Below are 21,879 nucleotides of genomic sequence, written 5' to 3' on the forward strand. Positions count from 1 at the left end.
ATAGGATTTTTAAAATATTTGCATACTACATTTTTACTATTTTTCCAATTATGAAGTTATCAGAAATTAATGCACGCCTCTTGGGACACAATTTGTATTTCTTATTTTTAAGTTGCAAAATTTATTATTTAATCAAATGGGGATTAAAAAAATATTAATAATATTTTTATTTTTTAAACTATGTACATATAGCTTAAGTTGTTTGTTTAATTTTACTTCCTACATCGAAACTTAATTACAAAAATATACTAAATTAGTGTAGTTTAAAATTGTTGTTTTGAATATATTGCTAAATCATTATATTAATTTTTGTGCTGAACTGAACTATCGAGAATTATAAGACAATATTCTCAATATCTATTACTTTGCAAGAATAATTTGAAATTACAGAAATTAATTTTTCAATGAATTAAATAATGTTTTGGATTCTCATTGATTATAATATAGGTTTTTACAATAATTTTTAATTAGTTACAATTGTTACACTTATCATTTAAATATTGTTACACTTTTCATTGATTATTTTGTTTTTATGAAATTTTTTATTTGTTTATGTTTTTTGTCAAAGACAAGGACGTACATAATTATTCTAATAAAATATCATTCCTACAACGAAAATACTACATTACAAAATATAAGAAAATGTTTGCCGACGATGCCGCACAAATACTCATTATAATAAAATTGTGTGCCACTATAATTAACGAAACAATTGTATAATCTGTGTACATGTAATGCGAAATTTCATAAATGAAGAATTGTTTTTAAGTTGTGTACTAGCTTTCCAATCTATGTGGCAGTGATACTGTTATAGATGTTGTACATGTATCCATTATGACTATGAGGCTATGTTACCTGATGCTTCATATCCTCTGAGTTAATTAACTCAAATTTTTATTTTAGGTCTGCAACGTCCGATTTTCTTTGTTTATGAGGCTATGTTACCTGATCTCGAATTGGTCAGGATTCTGATTTTAACTCAAAATATAAGTCAAGTCAAGGATATCCTGACCCCTTTGCCACGTTGTTTTAGACGGTCTCATAAAATCGGAACAATATAAGATTATTACTGATGGATAAAATGTGAAGTACAATACTATGCATATATAGCGTACTTCGGTCCATACTACTGATTTATATTTTTATTTTCAAAGTCTAAATAGTCAATACGAACCGCTAATAATCATGATCTCCATTTGAAATGTACTTGGAGTCCAAATTTTATATTTTTCAATTTTTTTACTATTTTTTTAGATTGGGAGAGAATCACTACTTTCAGATGGTCTTGAATCTTTAGATCAATTGATTTTTGTACATATTTAAAAAAATAGTAAAAATTAAAAAAATTAAAATTTGGCATCCAAGTATATTTTAATTTAGATAATATGTTGAACAGTACGAATCAAATATTTGAACTTTAAAAATGAAAATATGCATCCATAATATGAACCAGAGTGTGCTATACATGACATCGTAGCCTCACCCAATAAATGATATTAGGGCTGTAAATGAGCCGAGTTTGAGCGAGTTACCCCCAACTCGAACTCGGCTCGTTTAATAAACGAGCGAGCCAACTCGAGTTGAGATGGTAATAACGAGTTGTAGAGCCAACTCGAACTCGGCTCGTTATCAACTCGAGTTGGCTCACAACTCGTTTATAACTCGTTTAACCAGTGATAGTATTACAACACAAGTTCAAACTCAGCTCGTTATCAACTCAAGTTGGCTCACAACTCGTTTATAACTCGTTTAACCAGTGATAGTATTACAACACAAGTTCAAACATATTTTGCACGAATCTCAAAGCACAAATAACAGTCTAGAGATTCGGGTTTGATTATTTTGGAATTTATTGTGACCAATAATTTGCAACTCGAGTTATAAATGAGCGAGTTGGGGCCAACTCGAACTCGGCTCATTTATTAAACGAGCTGGCCAACTCGAGTTGTAAATGAGCTGAGCTGTAAATGAGCCGAGTTAAACAAGCTGTAAATGAGCGAGTTACGAGTTCGAGTTTTTTTGCCCAGCCCTAAATGATATCATCAACTTAGTTGAACTTGGGAATAAAGTAATGAAGAAATCAAATTTAAAAGTAATCTAATGGGCCGGGACCATAAACCGCACAAGCCCAAAATAATAAGGGCCAGCTTGTTGTATAAGCTGTTGTGCAACTGATACTCATGCTAATGCTTAACTTTCATTATCAACTTTATAATTATAAAGGCTCTGATTGATTCAAAATTTCAGTTATGATAATTCTGAGCAGCACAAATCTCACTCAATTCAGAAAGTTTTATTAACTACCATTTTTCTCACTCGTTGATAGAATGAACTATAAAAAAATAAGAACATAAAATTTCCTGGTTAAGAAAAGTTCTACCTTTTTATTTGGGCCTGTGTCTACTTTAAACAATTAATTGATAATTAAAAACAGTATCCATTTATACGCTACGAAAACGTCTAAATATTTGCGCACAGTATCTGAGCAATGCCTAATGTTACAACTAACAAGCTATGGAAACCGAAACAATGAGATTAAAAATCCCTCAACCGGAGCTAGACCATGTATTACTGTGGGTCCCACCTGCTAAGGTCATATTGTACATACACATGGCAAGCACCATTTCTTGTTAAATTTTTCAAGCTATTTTGTGACACTCACCATTAATTGAACATAGTCACCCTACGGTCAGAGGCTATAATCCACAAAAAAGCTTGACATATATTATTTTGGAGGAATAGAACTATGTTTTCAAAATCAAAACAATCAATTTGAACCATTCAACATGATCTCCATATAAAAAGGTATTTGGAGATCAAATTTTACATTTTTTATAACTTTCTACTATTTTTCTCTAGGTAGAAATTCACTAAATCAAACATTGCCGAATCTTTAGAACAAATAATTTTCTATCTATTTAACAAGATAGTTAAAAGAAAATTAAAAAAATGTAAAATTTAGTGTCCAAGTACATTTTCATTTGGAGATCACAATGTGTACTCCTAATTTGGCATTGCTTGGAGACTATTGTAAAGAAACATTCTATAATAAGAAATTTAATCTTTTCTTATTTTTTCTTACTAATCAATTATTTTATTTGATTGGTCCCAAGACCCATCATTGTCTCAACTCTTAGCCCACTTATTTATAGACCCATATATACTTGGAAAAATAACACATCTCATATCTCAACCCAGGCCCATTTTCATAGCATTACTTTGCTCTTTATTTTATCTATCTGCTAGCAGAGATCATCTAATATTTTATTTTGTTGCTAAAAGGTTGCATTGAACCAATTGCATTGGGCCGAAATATGTGACATTTGTATTCGAAAAAAATAAACTGGCTTGGAGGTTAGAAGAACTAATTAAATTCCAATTTGACTCTTCCATCCAGAAGCGCAACTCTCAACGATTTTCTATTGCATCATGATCCGTGCGGTGCAAAGAAAGGGACCCGCAATTGGTTGCTGCTTTTGTCCATACTCCATGAGGAATAGAATATGTATGAAATAAAATCCAAATTGTCTTCTCACACCACCTCATGAACCGAATGTTTTTTTACCATCTTCTAAGAATTAATAAATAAAGTTAACAGTTTTTTTCTTAAAATTTTAAAGTTAGCAGGGACGCTGATTTTATAGGCAGCGCATATTTAATCTGCGTTTCCCATAAAAGTATAATTTAAAACAAAAAAAACCTTGTTAATTTTATTTATTGCTTTTTAAAAATGATAAGAAAAAGAAATCAGACTCATGAACGGACTCGCTGTTTTTTCAGAGAAAAACAGAATCGTATATATTCTCCTCTTTCTTTGAGGATAGAGAAGAGAGAATGATTATGCTTTTCTTTTTTGGAATAAATTAAAGTTGGTGATTAAGTAAAATAATTGCTCTTTATGGATTTCGGACATGTGACCTTCAAAATAGAGAGCATTGTCTTTGCCACTATATCAAAGATTGGTTCTCGTATGATCATACTTTTCTTTTAAACAAAATACAACAAATCTAATTCCCTCATGAACCAATGAACCAATGAAAAATCGCACGGGCGTGAAAATTGGCTGAATATCGGCTTGGACCCGACCAATACCGTTCTGACTCGGCCGAGTCAACTCGGACTCGCCCGATTTTCCAAACCATGATGATCAGTGTCCTCTGAGAGGGGCAATTATGGTAGAGAATGTTCAATATATGCACTGCTGTTTCTGTCTTTCCAGTACCTGGAGACCCCACAACCATGGTTAAACCAGATTGAATCCCTGAAATGATAGCCCCTACCTGTGAAATTATGACTTCCTATTAGTACAACCAATCTGCCTTCAAACAGACAAATTTGGTGATTAGGTGATATGAACTACACCATTCAAATTAAAATAGAAAGAGAAAGAGAATACTGGTAAATAAAATACCTGTGTTGATGTAAACCTAACTGCATTTTGCTTCAGCTTATCTTGAGGAGAGGGCCCTGGGTCAGCTGGAATGTAAGCCCCGACAACTAACTTCTCCTTCTTTGAAATATTATTCTCTTCATTTACTGGTTTTGAATTGCACAGCACAGCACGGCACGTATTTCCAGCTCTACATGTCCAGGTGGTCACAGGTACCCTCTAGGTGTAAATATTACTGTAAAGGATAATTAATTTGATCTTTCATTCATCTAACACAGTATTAACTCCTTAATGGTTGGGACAAAAGTGTCAGTGTTTGACATCTTTATGAGCAGTTGTGGTTTTGTCTGTCAAACCCTGATGTGGAGTCTGATTTAATTATTAGCTCGGGGGAAAATTACTACTGCACCCTTGCAAAGGGGCCCACTTGTTGAGAACCATGTTTCGTTCCACTTGTTGGGAATTAAACGAGCTGTTCTTCTCAAAGTACCAATGGAAATATAAGTTTAATTTTTGGAGCCAGATCCTAGCCAAATTTATTGGCACATTTGTTTTTTCAAGGTACGGGAATAGTTATAGACAATCTTAATTTATTTTAAAGATATGTATATTTATTTTATTGTACACCATTACCAGCTAGAAGCAACACAAATTTTATCAAAGTTGATGTCAAAGTTATGTCAGAAATTAGATTTTTTTTTTTTAAATTATTAGGTTATAATTGGAGATTCAATATTTGTTAGCGAGAATAGTAATTAATTAATATGTTAGCTAAAGTTGTTATTATTTCCAAAATATATGATTAAACTGACAATTATAATTTTTCCAATAGCTTTGTTATAAATTAGATAATTAATTAAAACAAAAAGTGTTAGGATCCGGCCGGATCATTTAGTCCCACAAACAAAAATAAAGTCAATGGAGTGATGAGAGAGAGGAGAGAGAGTACATAAAAAAAAGAAAAATCATCGACTTGAGAAAACAACAATGAAGTCTGAATCTGAGTTAACAATTTATTTTCTATCAAATGAGTTTTGAACCGAATTGGAAAATAAGATAAAGAAATGAGAATAAACATGTCATCCTAAAAGATGCTGGAAAAATCATTGTTGTTCCCTGCGATATTATTCCCTGCGATATTATTTCTTGAAAATATTCCTTGCGATATTAATTGCATCGTAAGGCATAAGGTTTTAATATTAGCCATGGAACAATTGTGTACTGTGTATTGTGTTCTAGTGGGATGTTGACAACACACTAGCTTTAGCTTTGCGTTAACTGAAAAGGTTGGATGAAAGATGACGAGATCCTCAACAACAGCCTTTCATGAGTCGGAAACAGAGATTGCAAGATAGATTGAGTCTAGTTGCAAATAAAAGAGACGAAATGAATAGAGATTGAATGCAGTAAAAGAGATAGCTGGGGATTGAATAGAGATTGAACAGAGCTTGACTACAAAATCTCAAGTCTTTTTGCATTATTAATTGTAGAATGACAGATTCTATGTGGCATTCACAGAGTTACAGTCCCTGCGGGATAGGAATACAAAACAATTATTTGGTAAAGAAAGGCAAAGTTGAAACGTCAGTGACCCGCCACACTGTCAGTAAATGCTGTATAGATTTTGGGAGAATCACTTTTTTCTTTTTTGGTGGAACACTTATTTCTTCAGTTACTTTGTCCTGAAAAGCACTTTATTCCAATTATTTTACTTTATTCCAATCCTTTTACTTTATTCCAATCCTTTAACAAAGGTGATAACAACAGGTACGGAGAAAGAGGAAGAGGAAGAGGAAGAGGAAGAGGAAGAGGAGGGAGAGGGAGGTTCAATCCCTAGCTATGCTTGGTCATTGAAGGATTCCAAATCCTTATAGTTGCATAGTTTGGGTTCACTCTACATTTACATACTTGATTAGTTGGTACTCAATTTTCCATCCATAGCCATTCACACACTTCATTAGAAGACTGACAAATAACCTACATCAATATTTTTCAGTCGGAAAATTTCGTAATTGTAAGAAAAATTAAAATATTTATTTGTCTGTTACTGAAAAAATAAAAAATATTTTGAATCTAAGTTATTGATCCATATTCAAAAGTAACTTCTGTGTAAATAAAGAAATTATCATGGTCATTTTAGTACATTCAAATTCTAAGGTACTTCATCAATTTTTCTAGAAGTGATTTTAGAAAAATATTAAAATATTAAAAATATAAAATAGCTTTTTGGGCAATAAATCAATTTACTAAAAGGACCATGATAATTTATTTATTTACCTACAAGTGATTTTTGAACCGGAGCCAATAACTCACATCCAAAATATTTCAATTTTTTTAACTGCCGCAAAAAATCCTGACTGAAAAATAGTGATTCAGATTATTTGACATAGTCTTTCATGTAAATTCAGTCCTATAGTATTCCATCTATTTTCAAAGAAATATAAAAATATTTATAATATTTCAATAGAAGAAATAAAAATATTATAACATGTTCTATTTGATTAAAATATAAATAAATCATAAATCATAAATTTCGGCTCCCGTGTGAGGTCAAATCAAAATAATTAATTGTTGTTCGGCTCCCGTATGATGTCAAATTAAAAAAAAAAAACATATTATAACAGAACCATCATGTTTCTCGGCTGTCCATTTTTTTTCAATACCGCTTAAATTTTTGGTGGTCCTGAAAGAAAATGGATCGCTGAAAATCTCCAAATAGTATACACATAACATGTTTTATTGTTTATTAATTTGATATACTTTAACATATGTCTCCGGAATTACTTGAATAAATTTCAGAAACCATGATCAAAATGTTAAAATAATCATGGTCAAATAATTCATCCTCGTTTATTGTTTATAAAATAAACTTGTAGGTAACCAGGTAGGTAATCAAAATGAATTAAAGGAAGCTCAGGGTAAATATAACATCATTTAAACGAAGATGACAAAAAATTTAACTTTTTTTCCAATAAAGTTAATTATAATATATGAAGATCCAAAATAATTGAGTAATGTAAAAGATAAATATTAATGTTAATTAGTAGAACAAATCTTTATAGTAACAAAAACAAAGTTTCTCCTCTGATGTTGGATTTTTAGAATAATTGAAAAGAAAAACTATATTATTGATTAATTGATCTTGATTTTACAATACATTTGTAAGTTCTATTTTTAATGAATCCCAGGCTCAAAGAACCGTAATAAAAGCTACTCAAAGAGCCGTCACAACAAGAATGAGACACCTTTCGCGAGGATAAAAAAGTGACTTTTTGCGACGGACTACTCTCATTCTTCAGCTTTTTCTTTTTGCGACGGTACTTTTCGCGAGGGAGTACCGTCATAAATTTGTTTTTTCTCTCGCAAAAAGTATCTACATTGTTGTAGTGCGTTACACTCTGTTTTCTATGTGTTTTCTATTGGTAAAAGTTGCATTGGCTTTGCTAAATGTACCTAGAATTTGCATCTCTAGCATGTCATAAATTCATGAGGATCCAAATGTCTCCATTTTTTGTTCTTTCACTGTGCTTCTATTTTTCATAAAAATTAATAATTCAAATTTAAAACTTAACAAATCAAAATAAAACTATTGGATATGATCTACGTCATTTTATCTGTACACGTGCAAAAGAATATGACATATTAAATTTGTTTTGGTTGTCATCAAGAGCTTGTAAAAATGTATTAATGTGAATAATTTATAGATCTTGATTTTTTAACTTATTGATTTACATAAAAACAAAATTGACATATAATGATTTTTTATGAGTACATAGATAAAATAACATGAATCACATCGAACGATTTTATTTTTACAGTTCTGTCTTAAATTTTGAGTTATAGTCTATATATACCCACTCATACTGCAGCAAAGCTTGCTATAGTCTATATATACCCATTCATACTGCTGCTCTACTATCAACCATTCCTAAGCAAAAAGATAACCCCCGGCAATTGAAAAAAAGAAAAACAAAGACCCACAATCAGAAATACATGGCAGAAGCGGTGGCCTCTGTGCTGGAAAAGCTTGCTGTTGTCTTGCTCGAGAAAGTTCAGGAAGTGCAGGCTGTGCGTGGGCAGATCGAACAGGTGCAAAAGGAGGTTCGCTTGATCCAAGCGCTGCTCAGAGATGTTGATTCCAAGTGTAACAGAAATAATGTGGTAACAGAGTGGCTGAACCAGGTCAGTGAAATTGCCAACAGAATAGCTACTGTAATTGATACCTTCCAGGATAAGATTGAAGAAAACCGTGCAGAAAGTTCCAACTGGGTCAGAAAAATTACCAAGGCAGTCAAAAGAAACTATAAAAAGTACAAGCTCGGCCTGCATGACGAGCTCGAAAATATTATAGAGGAACTCAATCGGCTTTACCAGCGCCGAACCGACTTGAGAATTGAGGATCTTGGTGCTATTGATGATGTTGATGATCCAGAAGCTTGTGATGATGTTGATGATCCAGAAGTTGTTGGGCTTGAGGATGACCAGGCAAAGATTATCGAGCAGCTCAAAGATAGAAGTATTTCAAGGTGCACGGTGCTCTCGATCGTGGGTACTGGCGGCCTCGGGAAGACAACCTTGGCACAAAAAGTATACAACAGGTGCATGTCCTTTCTTTTGAACGTTTTATTTATTTATATATAAAGTGGGTAAATTTTTGTGGAACAATTAATCTATAACAAGAAAATTGCTAAATTCCAAACCAACTATTTGTGAAGAACTCAACTGTCCAAATTTAGATTGTTGTTCTTTCTCAAGAAGTGATGATATTCAATTCTTAGAAAAATATTGTTATGTATTATTAGTAATCAATTACCTAGAGCAAACCTGATAACTTAACCGAAACTTATATACTATATGAGTTCAATTCATGACAATGGATTATTTAATGGGATCGTATACAAATTTATGTGAGTCGTGAAACTAAATTATGATGATTTGCATACATGAATATAAATGTTACTCAACTACACCCAATATATGTAGTTCTGATAATTTGTGACATAAATAATCACCGTAATATGTACGCTTAATCAAATTTTGCCTCTCTATTTTTGTTAATAGAATTTACAAGATGGTATAAGGACTCCAAATGTTCTTAGCTCCATGTTTGGTAAATTAGGCACAAAGACGTGGGTCAAACTTGAAAGAGTCTTCTCTTAACAATAAATTTCTCTTGTTCAAGCCACCAACCTTCACAAAAAAAAAAAAAAAAATTCTCTTGTTTTGTTCCTTATTTTTCCTTGATGTAACACATTTTTTTTGTTTTGTAAAAACAGTGATAAATTGGAGGGACAATTCGATTGTCGCGCATGGCAGTCCATTTCTCAAACGTACAATTTAAATGAACTCTTGAGAGAAATCCTTTACAAAGTTAAACCTCAAATGAAAAACAAAAATCCACCCGTAACAGATAGGGATTTATCGGTGAAGCTAAAGAAATACTTCTTGAGTGGCAAGAGATACTTAATTATTTTAGATGATGTGTGGGACATTGATCTTTGGGAGGAGATGAAAAGGGCATTACCCGATATGTACAATGCGAGCCGCGTGATCATTACCACCAGAATGCTTGATGTTGCGAAAGCAGCAGATTGCAACACAAAACCATATCAGCTCCGTTACCTAAGTGACGACGAGGGTCTAGCTCTCCTATTCAAAAAAGCTTTTCAACAACATGTACAACCTGAGAAATACCCAACTCATCTCTTGGATCTGGCCAAAAGATTAACGAAAAAATGTGGCGGGCTACCCTTGGCATTGATTGTTCTTGGTGGCATCCTCACAAGGAGGGACCGCAACTACACTGCCTGGAACACATTGTACGAGACCATAGATTGGCATGACAAAGATGGGATACACTGCTCGCAGGTCCTTGCCAGGAGTTATGAAGACTTGCCTCAGCATCTCAAAGATTGTTTTCTTTATTTTGCTGCATTCCCCGAAGATTATGAGATTTCAGGAGTGCACGTTACAAGAATGTGGATGGCTGAAGGATTCGTACCGAAAAATGGAGCTGGAACAATAGAGGACAGAGCGGAGAAATGCCTTGAAGAGCTAGTGCAAAGGTACATCTCTTCTCAGTTCTATTTTTATGGTACTTAACACGTATAAAAGAAGTTTTTGGCCCAGCCCAGTCTCATCACATTCACACCAGATTTAATAACTCTTCAAAAATTCCTCTCTAGGGACTCCCCCTATATACCCGGTACATATACATGATCTCCTAAATACCTCTCTAACCATTCCTCCTTTTTACCTTCCAAAGGTAATTTTCAATTATAATATCAAATAAATTTTATTTTACATAAGAATATTTGCACGAAATTTAGTATCTCTTAATGCATAGAGGTCACAGATTGTACCTGATAGAAATAATTTGTTAGAAATTCGATTCTCTCATCTCCAAAAATTCAAGTAATTATGCAAATAGAAGCTTCTTTATATATATACATCTTTATGTAGAATGTTCTGGTTCTGTCTGAAAGGAATTGAAATTAAGTTTAGGTTTTAGAAAAAGACAACAATATATATATTTAGCAGAGGTTTTTCACAACTTGCGTATATCATCGTTAATTAATTATTGAAGAAATGGTGGCAACTCAATTACAAACTTTTTGGCAACAAATTATTTGTTACAAAAAGATTTAAAAATAGATATTTTGTTGTTTGTCAATATTTCACAGAACTAGATATAACGTTGGATTATTGCCATGAACATGCTTACAAATTTGATATCGACATATATATCTAAGGTGTATGTTAGAGAAGGACATGAGTGTCTAAACCAATAATTCAGAACTGACAAAAAGAAATTGAAAGAGTGAAGCACTAAGATAGCCCGATATTTAAAAAATAAAAATAAAACTATAAACAAGTGCATAAGAACTGGCTAATAATTAGCTTTGGTGATATGTAGGGGTACACAAAAAATTCGAGATTCGTGATTCGATTCGAGTTCGATTCGAAAAAGTTCAAAAAAAATTCAATTCGAAAGTAATTTGGTTCGAAATTAATTCAATTTCGAACCAGGTCCAATTCGATTCGTGTGGTTCGCGAATCTCGAATGGTTCGATTTGTTTAGGAGCGTAGTGGCTCAGAACAGGCTGTCAAGGAGAGAGAAGGTGGAGGCCTTTGTTACTAAACCGTGCCCTCCAGTCTCTGTAGCGGGTTAATAGTCGTGGAAATTTTAGCCGATACACAGAGAGTTGTTTAGATATGAAACAGTAGATCCATGTCTCTTTCTTTCTTCTCTTCCTACCTTTCAATCGTTCTCGTTTCGAGCAACAGCTGAAAGCTCAAAGAGACTCTTGCAAGAAGAAAAAAAAAAGAAACAATAAATAGCAAAAAACCCATACAATCTCGACTATTTAGCAGTTCATACAAATTTATAGCTTAGTAAGAGGAGCCAGAGAGTTCAATCCAAGAAATATTGTTTTCCTTCTAGCGCATCTCCTCACTCTTCTTTCATCCCAAAATTAGCTTTCCCTTTAAGCTTTCTCTTTCGCTCGTTCTGCACTAAAATCTCCGCCTAAACCTTGATTCAAATCGAACTAATTCAAATTGCTCTCAATATAACCGAATTGTTCTCAAACTAATTTCGAATCAAATTCAACTAATTTGAATTATACCGAACCAAATTCAAACTGGCCTTTTAGGTTTGAAATCTATTTCAATTTCGAACTAGATTCGGTTTGAAATAATTTCGAATTCGAATTCAAACTAGGCCCAATTTGATTTGGTTCGGTTCATTTGCAGCCCTGGTGATATGTCTAAAGCTAGCTTTTTTATCTTCAAAATGTCAATATACATAAATAATATTTCTATTCGGATTATGAACTTGCAACTTTTCACACATCACTATTTTTTGCTAATGGATTGAAGGCTAATTTTCATATACTATAACAAATTAGTTTATTGAAAATTACATGATGTTTTAACAACATATATATTTTTTTATTTCGGGTAACACTGAGGTAAGAGAAAATTTTGATTTTCACTGTAATGCGCTTTGCTTCATAAAACAAGCTAACAAAGAAAAATATGGAGCATATTCTCTTTGACAAATTTACTCAATAACGCTTTAAAATATTTAAATCTTTTAACGATAACTAGACACTTAATTTCACCAATAGTTGTGACTTACATAAAATTCATGTTTTTGTATATATTCTTTTAAATCATAAAACATAGAAGGAAATAAAAAAATAATGTGAAAACCATACGATAAAAAAGCTGTAACAGACCCGATATTTTTATATATATTATATATAACCTTCATTTAATTAATTAATATTCTTTTTAAGGGGAAATGACAGTAACATCCGATAATTTAATTATTTTTCTAAATTTATTTTGGATCTATATCTAATATTTAAACATTAAAAGGTTTAATTTGTAAATATATATATATATACATTAATTAATTAATTAAATGATTGTTAAATATAATATATATAAAAATATCGGGTCTGTTACAAAGGCAAAAGTAATTACTTCTAAAATTTTTATTTTAACAATAGAATATCAAACAGAGTTTTATGGACACTTTATTGTTATTCTCAATGGTCATATTAAAGTCTTCATTTCATTGAGTTGATTGGCTACAAATTTCATCATCAAGACAAAATGTTATTTTTCCCAAAAAATGTATATAATTAATTAGATAGCAGAGAAAATTTCAGTTCAAAAATTGAGTTTTCTACTAATTTCTAACAATGTAAAATATTGTTGAAAAATAATAAGTTAATTTATTACACTCAATATAATTTTAAGAAAGACGATTAAAATATTTATTTGCAACCAAAGCTAATTTTGTAATTTCTTGTTGTTGCAAATTATGCTTTTGTCGATGTAATTCTATCCTCTGGAACATAGTATAAAAAATAACTTGTTTTCACAACTAATGAGGTATCCATTAAAAAAGGTCAAAAACAGATATGTTTAAATATTTCTCTCATCCCAAAATATTAATTGCCATTAATATAAACATTTCGTATCTAGCTATCGACAAATATTTTCATATCTATCTAAACAACAAATTATTGTCATTAGGATTACTATTATATGTAGTCTTTAGATCTAAATGAAAGAGGACAGCCATATTCTTAATTTCCATATATACCATATTTTAATTTTATCCATTTAGAAAAATTTATATTGCAACTTAATTTATCGACTCAACAAATTTATATGCAACTTAATATATTAGCCTAGTAAGAATTTTTAAAAATATTAATTTCAACATTTCGAGGTGCCTAAATATATTTTATGTTTTTATTACTGCACCATGGACTATATAAACAGGACATCCTTTGGATGAAAGATATATTTGAGTGTTCTAGTATTTTTCATATTAATTTGTCTTCAGAAATACCTAGTTATTCATAAACAAATATTTTCATTCTTCTTTGATGTCAATTTGTATAAAAAATACTGTTGTAGGTGCTTGATTCAAGTTACTAAAAAATCTTGGAACGGCTACTGCAGATACTGTAGTATTCATGATCTTCTACGGGACCTAGCTATCCGCAAAGCTAAGGATGAGAACTTTTTCACTGTATTTTTAAAAGAAAATGATGTTAACAACCTAGCTGCTAGCAAGCCATGCCGTGCGGCTCTACAATTTTGCACTCCCACGGAGGATGGCATTTATTCAGAAAACACTCGTTCTTTACTATGTTTTGGTTTTGGACGAATTTCATTTAATAATAGTGGCTTTGGACTGCTAAATTATAGTGGGTTTGGACTACTTCAAGTTTTAACCTTGGAAAGAGTCAATATGACCACATTTACTCGGAGACAGTGGTTGAAAGGCTTGATACACTTGAGGTACTTGGGGTTAAGAGACTGCTTTATTCCACATGATATATTTAAGCAGTTTTCCTTCCCTAATCTAGAAACCATTGATTTATATAGGTCGAAAGTAGATAGTGCCGAAAACACACTAGATTTGTGTGATGTCGTAATCCCAACTCTAAGACATGTATATGCCAATAATTACTCTGAAATCCATTTACCATTAGAATGGGATAAGCATACAAATCTACAAACAATTATGGATGTGGCAATACACATAGAATCAGTTGTTGAATTAGGATTTTGTATCAACTTGCGTAAATTTGGGATTATCATTGTTGATAAGCTAGATAATGGAAGGGCCATAAAAGAGTGGCAAAACCTGAAGAGTGTGCTGAAAAACACAGTCCAGTTGGTCTACCTCTCTATTAAAACAAGAAGGGGGTTCCTACCATTTGGTGGCACAAAAGAATTACCTTGTCATGAGAAGATACAAAAACTAAATCTCAAGGGAAAATGGGAAAGAAATATATGTGTTCCAAGTGTTGAGATGTTCCCAACAAACCTCACCAAATTGCAGCTCAACTATTCTGGACTCCAGGAAGATCCAATGCCCATATTAGAGAGGCTGCAGAGCCTCAGAATACTTCATTTAAATGATGGCTCATATGTTGGAACAAAGTTGATCTGTTCAACTGGAGGGTTTCCTAACCTCGAAAAACTGAAGCTTTATGCCCTGCACGAACTACATCATTGGGACATAAAAGAGGGAGCTATGCCCATCCTTCATTACATCAAAATTTATTATTGCAAAAAGCTGCACGTACTTCCTGATCTACAAAAGGTGCAGACTCTTCAAGAACTAACAGTTGACGATCCCTCACGTGAGCTCTGGGAAGGTATGCAAATGCAAGGAAAAGATGTACACAAAATTAAGCATATCCCATATGTGCGTATAAGGTAAAATCTCATGCATCTTTAATTTGTTGTAAGATATTTTTAAAATTTTAATTTGATTGTCATCATAACTCATCTGTTCATATTACTTTGGATGGCTTCAAGACTTTATTTTCGATTGTCATAACTTTTTTTATTATTTTTGTTGTAATTTAATTAACTACTCTTAATTTTTGTATCCAATATGTTGAGCAGGGACTATGACCCACAACAAGAAGACGAATGGGACTGACAAACGGTCAGATTTGAATCTACTTTTTTTTTATCCCTATTTTCTAGAATTAATTTTCTATTGTTATGTACTTTCAGTTTTTATAATTGTAATTGTAAAGGAGTTAATTTTTTTATGATTATTACAAGTAGAATAAGATAAATCTTAAATAATTAATTTGTATTTTTTGTTAGCTTCTTTATAATTTTTTCCATTATTTTCTTAATTTCAATCTCTATAAATCCAAATATTTTTTTTAGAAATCATCTAAAAGTATATGTATATCATTTTGAATTCGAGTAATATTTGTTCACAGGATTTTTACAATATTCGTATACTACTTTTTCACTATTTTTCCAACTATGAAGTTATCATATATTTATGCATGCCTCTTGGGTCAGAATTTGTATTTCTTATTTTTAAGATGCAAAATTTGATTTCTTGAACGATCTTTCTAGAACGCCAATGTCAATAATTTTATTCAAACCATTTGCCAGTACGTGCTGCTGTCATGCCTATAACTTGTGTTGATGTCAGCACTAATTGTAAGAAGAAATTACAGTACTTTCCACGAATATATTCATATCCTCTGAGTTAATTAACTCAAATTTTGATTTAAAATCTGATTTGGTACGAATATTAAAGTTTCTTGCCATTTTCCACGGATCGAATTGGTCAAGATTCTCATCTTAACTCAAAATTTAAGTATACTGACACTTTGCCACGATGTTTGCCCACGTTATTTCAGATGGTCTCATAAAATCGGAATAATATAAGATAATTACATATGGATAAAATATGAAGTACGGTACTATGCATAGCCCACTTCAGTCCATACAACAGATTCATATTTTCATTTTCAAAGTCTAAATAGTTATTATGATCTGTTAATCATGATCTTCATTTGAAAATGTACTTGGGAATCCATTTTTTTTTTAATTTCTTTTACCATTTTTTTAAATAGAGAGAAAACCACTACTTTCGGATAGTCCAAAATCTTTAGATCAAGTGATTTTGTACATATTTAAAATCAAAGAGTAAAAAAAAATGAAAAAAAAAATGAAAATTTTGGCATTCAAGCATATTTTAATTTAGATATTATGTTGAATAGTACGGATCGAATATTTGAACTTTAAAATGAAAATATGCATCTATAATACAGACCAAAGTGTACTATACATGATACCATAGCCTCACTCTATAAATAATATTATCAACTTAGTTGAACTTGAGAATAAAATAATGTCAGAATTCAAATTTAGAAGTAATCTAATGGGCTGAGCCCACAAACCGCACAAGCCCAAAATAATAGAATAATTATAACAATCCCCTCACCTCTGTCCCCCCATTTAACCCCGCACTCTCTCTCTCCAAATTAACCCCCTTAATTGCCTTTTATCCCCGCATTAATTCTTCTAAGAATTTCCATTTATCCCCGCATTAATTACTGCCCTTTAATAACAATCTCCGCATTAATTAACATCCCCACATTAATTATACTGTCCTCTAATAACAATCCCCGCATTAATTATACTATCATTTAATAACAATTCCCGCTAATAAATATTTATCTGTTTATTGATGTTCAAGAAAGTATTTATCATTGTTCTGACAAGTATTTATCCTTATGTCTGAGAAGTATTTATCATTGTCCCTGACATGATAACACTTTGATTTGATTAAACATTATTTATTGACAAGTTCAAGAACAAAGTTCAAGAAAATATTTATCGTTGTTCTGACAAGTATTTACGATTATATATGGGAAGTATTTATCATTGTCACAGATGTTTTACCGTAAGTTGCAATTATGTCTGAGAAGTATTTATTCATGTAACATAAAGTATTTATCATTATGTCTGAGAAATATTTATAATTGATATTTTACTGAAAGTTCCAATTATGTCTGAGAAGTATTTATCCATGTAACATATAGTATTTATCCATGTATCATAAAGTATTTATCCTTATGTCTGAGAAGTATTTATCATTGATATTGTACTGAAAGTTGCAATTATGTCTGATAAGTATTTATCCATGTAACATATAGTATTTATCAATGTATCATAAAGTATTTATCCTTATATACGAGAAGTATTTATCATTGGGTGAGGGGATTGTTTATTTAATGGTCCCCATTTTTGCGGGGACAATCCAGAAAAAAAAGGAAAATTTGTGCGGGGATAAATGGCAAGTATTTATGAGGGGATTGCTTATTTAATGGTCCCCAGTTGTGCGGGGACGATTCAAAAAAAAAGAAAATTTTGTGCGGGGACAACTCATGGGTTGATTTATTCTTTCCTAAATAGAGATCATTGTATAGGGATTAATACTTTGCGAATTCAAGATAAATACTTTGATGCTTCAAGTTAAATACTAACAGTTTTTGCGGAGCATTAATGACTGGGCGGTCCCCCCCATGATATTTTTGGCAGTTTGTGCGGGGTTTTTTGCGGGGATAGACCTGCGGGGATTGTTATCAGGGTCCAAAATAATAAGGGCCATCCTGTTGTATAAGATGTGCAACTGATACTCATGCTAACGCTTAACTTAATCAACTTTATAGAAAGATCGATTGATTCAAAATTCCAATTTTGATAATTCTGAGCAACACAACGCAATCACTCAATTCAGAAATCTTTATTAACTAACATTTTCTTAACTAGTAGATAGAATGAGCTATTAAAAATAAGAACATAAAATTTCGTGGTCAAGAAAAGTTCAACCTTTTTCTTGTGCACATTATGTGTACTTTAAACAATCAATTGATAATTAAAAACATTATCCATTAATACGCTACAAAAAAGTTAAACCGAAATCAACAAGATTCAAAAATCCCCTGAACCGGAGCACAAATCCTTGATCTATTGTCTTGCCCCAATCAAATTCAATTTTTTGTGTCATGAGATATTTTGTTTAGATACTTAAAAATGTATTACTGTGGGTCCCACCTGCTTTGCGGCTACCTATTTTCTCTGCTCGAATTACAGAAGGATAAATAAAATAGTTACAAAATTCATTCTTCCATTTTGCTATCAACAGTAGAAGCATCGTCTTCTTGTGCAGCATTACCAGAATTGGGTTCGGGTTTAGGTTCATGTTCGAATTCGGGTTCAGGTTCCCCACTGGAAGCAAGGGGCATCTCTACATCTTCAACCCCATTCTCTGTGGGACCCTCTTTGTCAGTACCGTTTTGGTTGTCAGTGTCACACTCCGGGACAATCCGTCACGTATTTCTACGTAAGGCGTATGCACATCACATACATTATTAATAAAAATATAAATAAAGCCACATTTATTTCAATATCAAACGAGTTAAACAAACGATCATGGGGGACATGGCTAGTAACACAAGTACTACCATGTCTGCTCAATGTATCAATTATTGAATTATGGAAAACAAAACTAAACAACATGTGACAATTTATCAATCACAAGTCTTTCCACTCAGCCTCACTCTTGTCCTTACTCGAATCATTCATCTTCATTACCTGGAACCCACATAAAAGTGGAACGGGTGAGAGATCAAACCTTCTCTCAGTGCGGGATTTAATTCCAACTCAGAGCTTATAAAACCTTTACTTACATTCACAAATATGATAAGCAAATAAAATGCATATTCTAATGCAATGCATATTCTATCATTACTTACTACTTTCATTTATTTATAGAAAAATCCATTAATCTTGTTCGTTTGCCTCACTAGACGGTGAATTCATATGCCGCTAGGTCTTGGCGTGATAGGACCACTTCCGCCTAAAATCACGTTCGTGAAAGGACCACTTGCACCTACGATCACGTCCATAAAAGAACCGCTTGCGTCTACGACGATCACATATAGAAAAATTTATAATGCAACTTAATAGATTGACTCAAAACAAATTTATATGCACCATAATATATTAGCCGAGTAAGAATTTTTAAAAATAATAATTTCAGCATTTCGAGGTGCCGAAATATATTTTATATTTTTATCACTACACCATCGGCTATATAAGCGGGACATCCTTAAGGAATAGCCAATTAGCGTTCATCATTTATATAAACTTCCTTTGGATGAAAGTTATATTCGAGCATTTGTTATTTTTTATATTAATTTGACTTGAGAAATACCTACCTATTTATAAACAAATATTTCAATTCTTCATTGATTTCAATTTGTATGAAAAATACTATTGTAGGTGTTTGATTCAAGTTACTGAAAAATCTTGAAACGGCTACTGCAAATATTGTAGTATGGATGATCTTCTACGGGACCTAGCTATCCGCAAAGCTAAGGATGAGAACTTTTTCACTGTATTCTCAAAAGAAGATTTTGACAACCTAGCTACTAGCAAGCCACGCTGTGTGGCACTGCAATTTTGCACTCCCACAGAGGATGGCATTTATTCAGAAAACACTCATTCGTTACTTTGTTTCAGTTTTGGAAGAATCTCATCTAATAATAGTGGCTTTGGCCTACTAAATTATAGTGGATTTAGATTACTTAGAGTGTTAACCTTGGAGAGTGTTGATATGACCACATTTACTAGGAGACAGTGGTCGAAGGGCTTGATACACTTGAGATACTTGGGATTAAGAAAGTGCAAAATTCCACATGATATATTGAAGATGTTTTCCTTCCCTAATCTAGAAACCATTGATTTAAATGGATCGCAATTAGATAATGAGGAAAAAAGACTAGATTTGTGTGACGTCGTAATCCCAACTCTAAGATATGTATATGGTAGTGCTTACTGTGAAATCCATTTACCATTAAAATGGAATAAGCATACAAATCTACAAATAATTAAGGATGTGGACATACACATAGAATCAGTTGTTGAATTAGGATTTTGTATCAACTTGTGTACATTTGGGATTTTCATTGCTGATGAGCTAGATAATGGAAGGGCCATAAAAGAGTGGCAAAACCTCAGAGTGTGCTGAAAAGCACAGTTCAGTTGGTCTACCTCTCTATTGGAACAGAGGGGTCCCTACCATTTGGTGGCACAAAAGACTTACCTTGTCATGAGAAGATACAAAAACTAGTTCTGCAGGGAAAATGGGAAAGAAATATATGTGTTCCAAGTGTTGAGATGTTCCCAACAAACCTCACCAAATTGAAAATCGTACGTTCTAGACTTCAGGAAGATCCAATGCCCATATTGGAGAGGCTGCAGAGCCTCAGAATACTTTGTTTAGATTTTAACTCATATGTGGGAACAGAGTTCATCTGTTCAGCTGGAGGGTTTTCTAACCTTGAAAAACTGAAGCTTATATACCTGCCCAACCTACATCATTGGGACATAAAAGAGGGAGCTATGCCCATCCTTCGACACCTCGAAATTGGTTATTGTGAAAAGCTGCACGTACTTCTCGAGCTACAAAAGGTGCGGACTCTTCAAGAACTAACAGTTTATAAGCCCTCAGATGAGCTCAGGGAAGGTATGCAAATGCAAGGAAAAGATGTACACAAAATTAAGCATATCCCATCTGTGCGTATAAGGTAAAATCTCATGCATCTTTAATTTGTTGTAAGATTTTTTTACAGTTTTAATTCGATTGTCGTCATAACCCATCTGTTCATATTACTTTGCATGGCTGCGAGACTTCGTTTTCGATTGTCATCACTTTTTTTATTATTTTTGTTGTAATTTATTCAACTACTCTTAATTATTGTATATATGGAGCAGGGCCTCCAAGTATTAATAGAAAGGGAGTACAGGAAAAAAATGCAAGAAGAAGACATCACATAATCTCTTTGATTAGAGACGAACAATTAGACTTGAGTCTCATTATAATTTTTTAAGTTTCCTTTTTTCAGTTTGTTGTTCTCGGGCAGTTCAACTTTTCATATATACTTGCCTGTTGTCATGGTTGCTAGGTTTAATTTTCTATTGTTATGTACTTTCAGTTTTTATAATTGTAATTGCATGTAATCATTGCAAAGGAGTTAATTTTTTATGATTATTTATCTGATTACTACAAGTAAATTAGATAAATGTTGAATAATTAATTTGCATATTTTGTTAGCTTCTTTTATAATTTCCACCATTATTTTCTTAATTTTAATCTCTATAAAATCTATGTATATTTTTAAAAATCATCTAAAAATTATATGTATATCATTTTGAATTCGAATAATATAATTTGTTGATAGGATTTTTAAAATATTTGCATACTACATTTTTACTATTTTTCCAATTATGAAGTTATCAGAAATTAATGCATGCCTCTTGGGACAGAATTTGTATTTCTTATTTTTAAGTTGCAAAATTTATTATTTAATCAAATGGGGATTAAAAAAATATTAATAATATTTTTATTTTTTAAACTATGTACATATAGCTTAAGTTGTTTGTTTAATTTTACTTCCTACATCGAAACTTAATTACAAAAATATACTAAATTAGTGTAGTTTAAAATTTTTGTTTTGAATATATTGCTAAATCATTATATTAATTTTTGTGCTGAACTGAACTATCGAGAATTATAAGACAATATTCTCAATATCTATTACTTTGCAAGAATAATTTGAAATTAC

The 21,879-nt window shown here is 32.1% G+C and overlaps 1 protein-coding gene and 1 long non-coding RNA gene across 3 annotated transcripts in view; one reads left to right on the forward strand and one right to left on the reverse strand.

Annotated features, from left to right (window-relative positions):
- The first annotated feature begins 8,284 nt into the window (after positions 1–8,284).
- LOC144554851 (putative disease resistance RPP13-like protein 3) lies at positions 8,285–21,023 on the forward strand. Of its 2 annotated transcripts, none has more exons than XM_078303207.1 (4): positions 8,285–8,988; positions 9,667–10,455; positions 13,832–15,145; positions 15,338–15,541. In XM_078303207.1, exons 1-4 carry the CDS (start codon positions 8,384–8,386, stop codon positions 15,372–15,374), a joined length of 2,745 nt encoding a protein of 914 aa, XP_078159333.1. In that variant the 5' UTR covers positions 8,285–8,383; the 3' UTR covers positions 15,375–15,541. The 2 variants fall into 2 exon arrangements, with proteins under 2 accessions (XP_078159333.1, XP_078159334.1); XM_078303208.1 differs by lacking the exon at positions 15,338–15,541 and adding an exon at positions 20,306–21,023 and having other exon boundaries at positions 8,290–8,988; positions 13,832–14,606.
- LOC144554858 (uncharacterized) overlaps positions 10,523–21,879 on the reverse strand; it is a 63,289-nt gene continuing 51,932 nt past the window's right edge. The window contains exon 2 of the long non-coding RNA XR_013511782.1: positions 10,523–11,753. This is a non-coding gene — a long non-coding RNA (uncharacterized LOC144554858). The remainder of the gene's footprint in view (positions 11,754–21,879) is intronic.

Source organism: Carex rostrata, chromosome 5, assembly GCF_964058835.1.
Source record: "Carex rostrata chromosome 5, lpCarRost1.2, whole genome shotgun sequence".
NCBI classification, from domain to species: Eukaryota; Viridiplantae; Streptophyta; class Magnoliopsida; order Poales; family Cyperaceae; genus Carex; species Carex rostrata.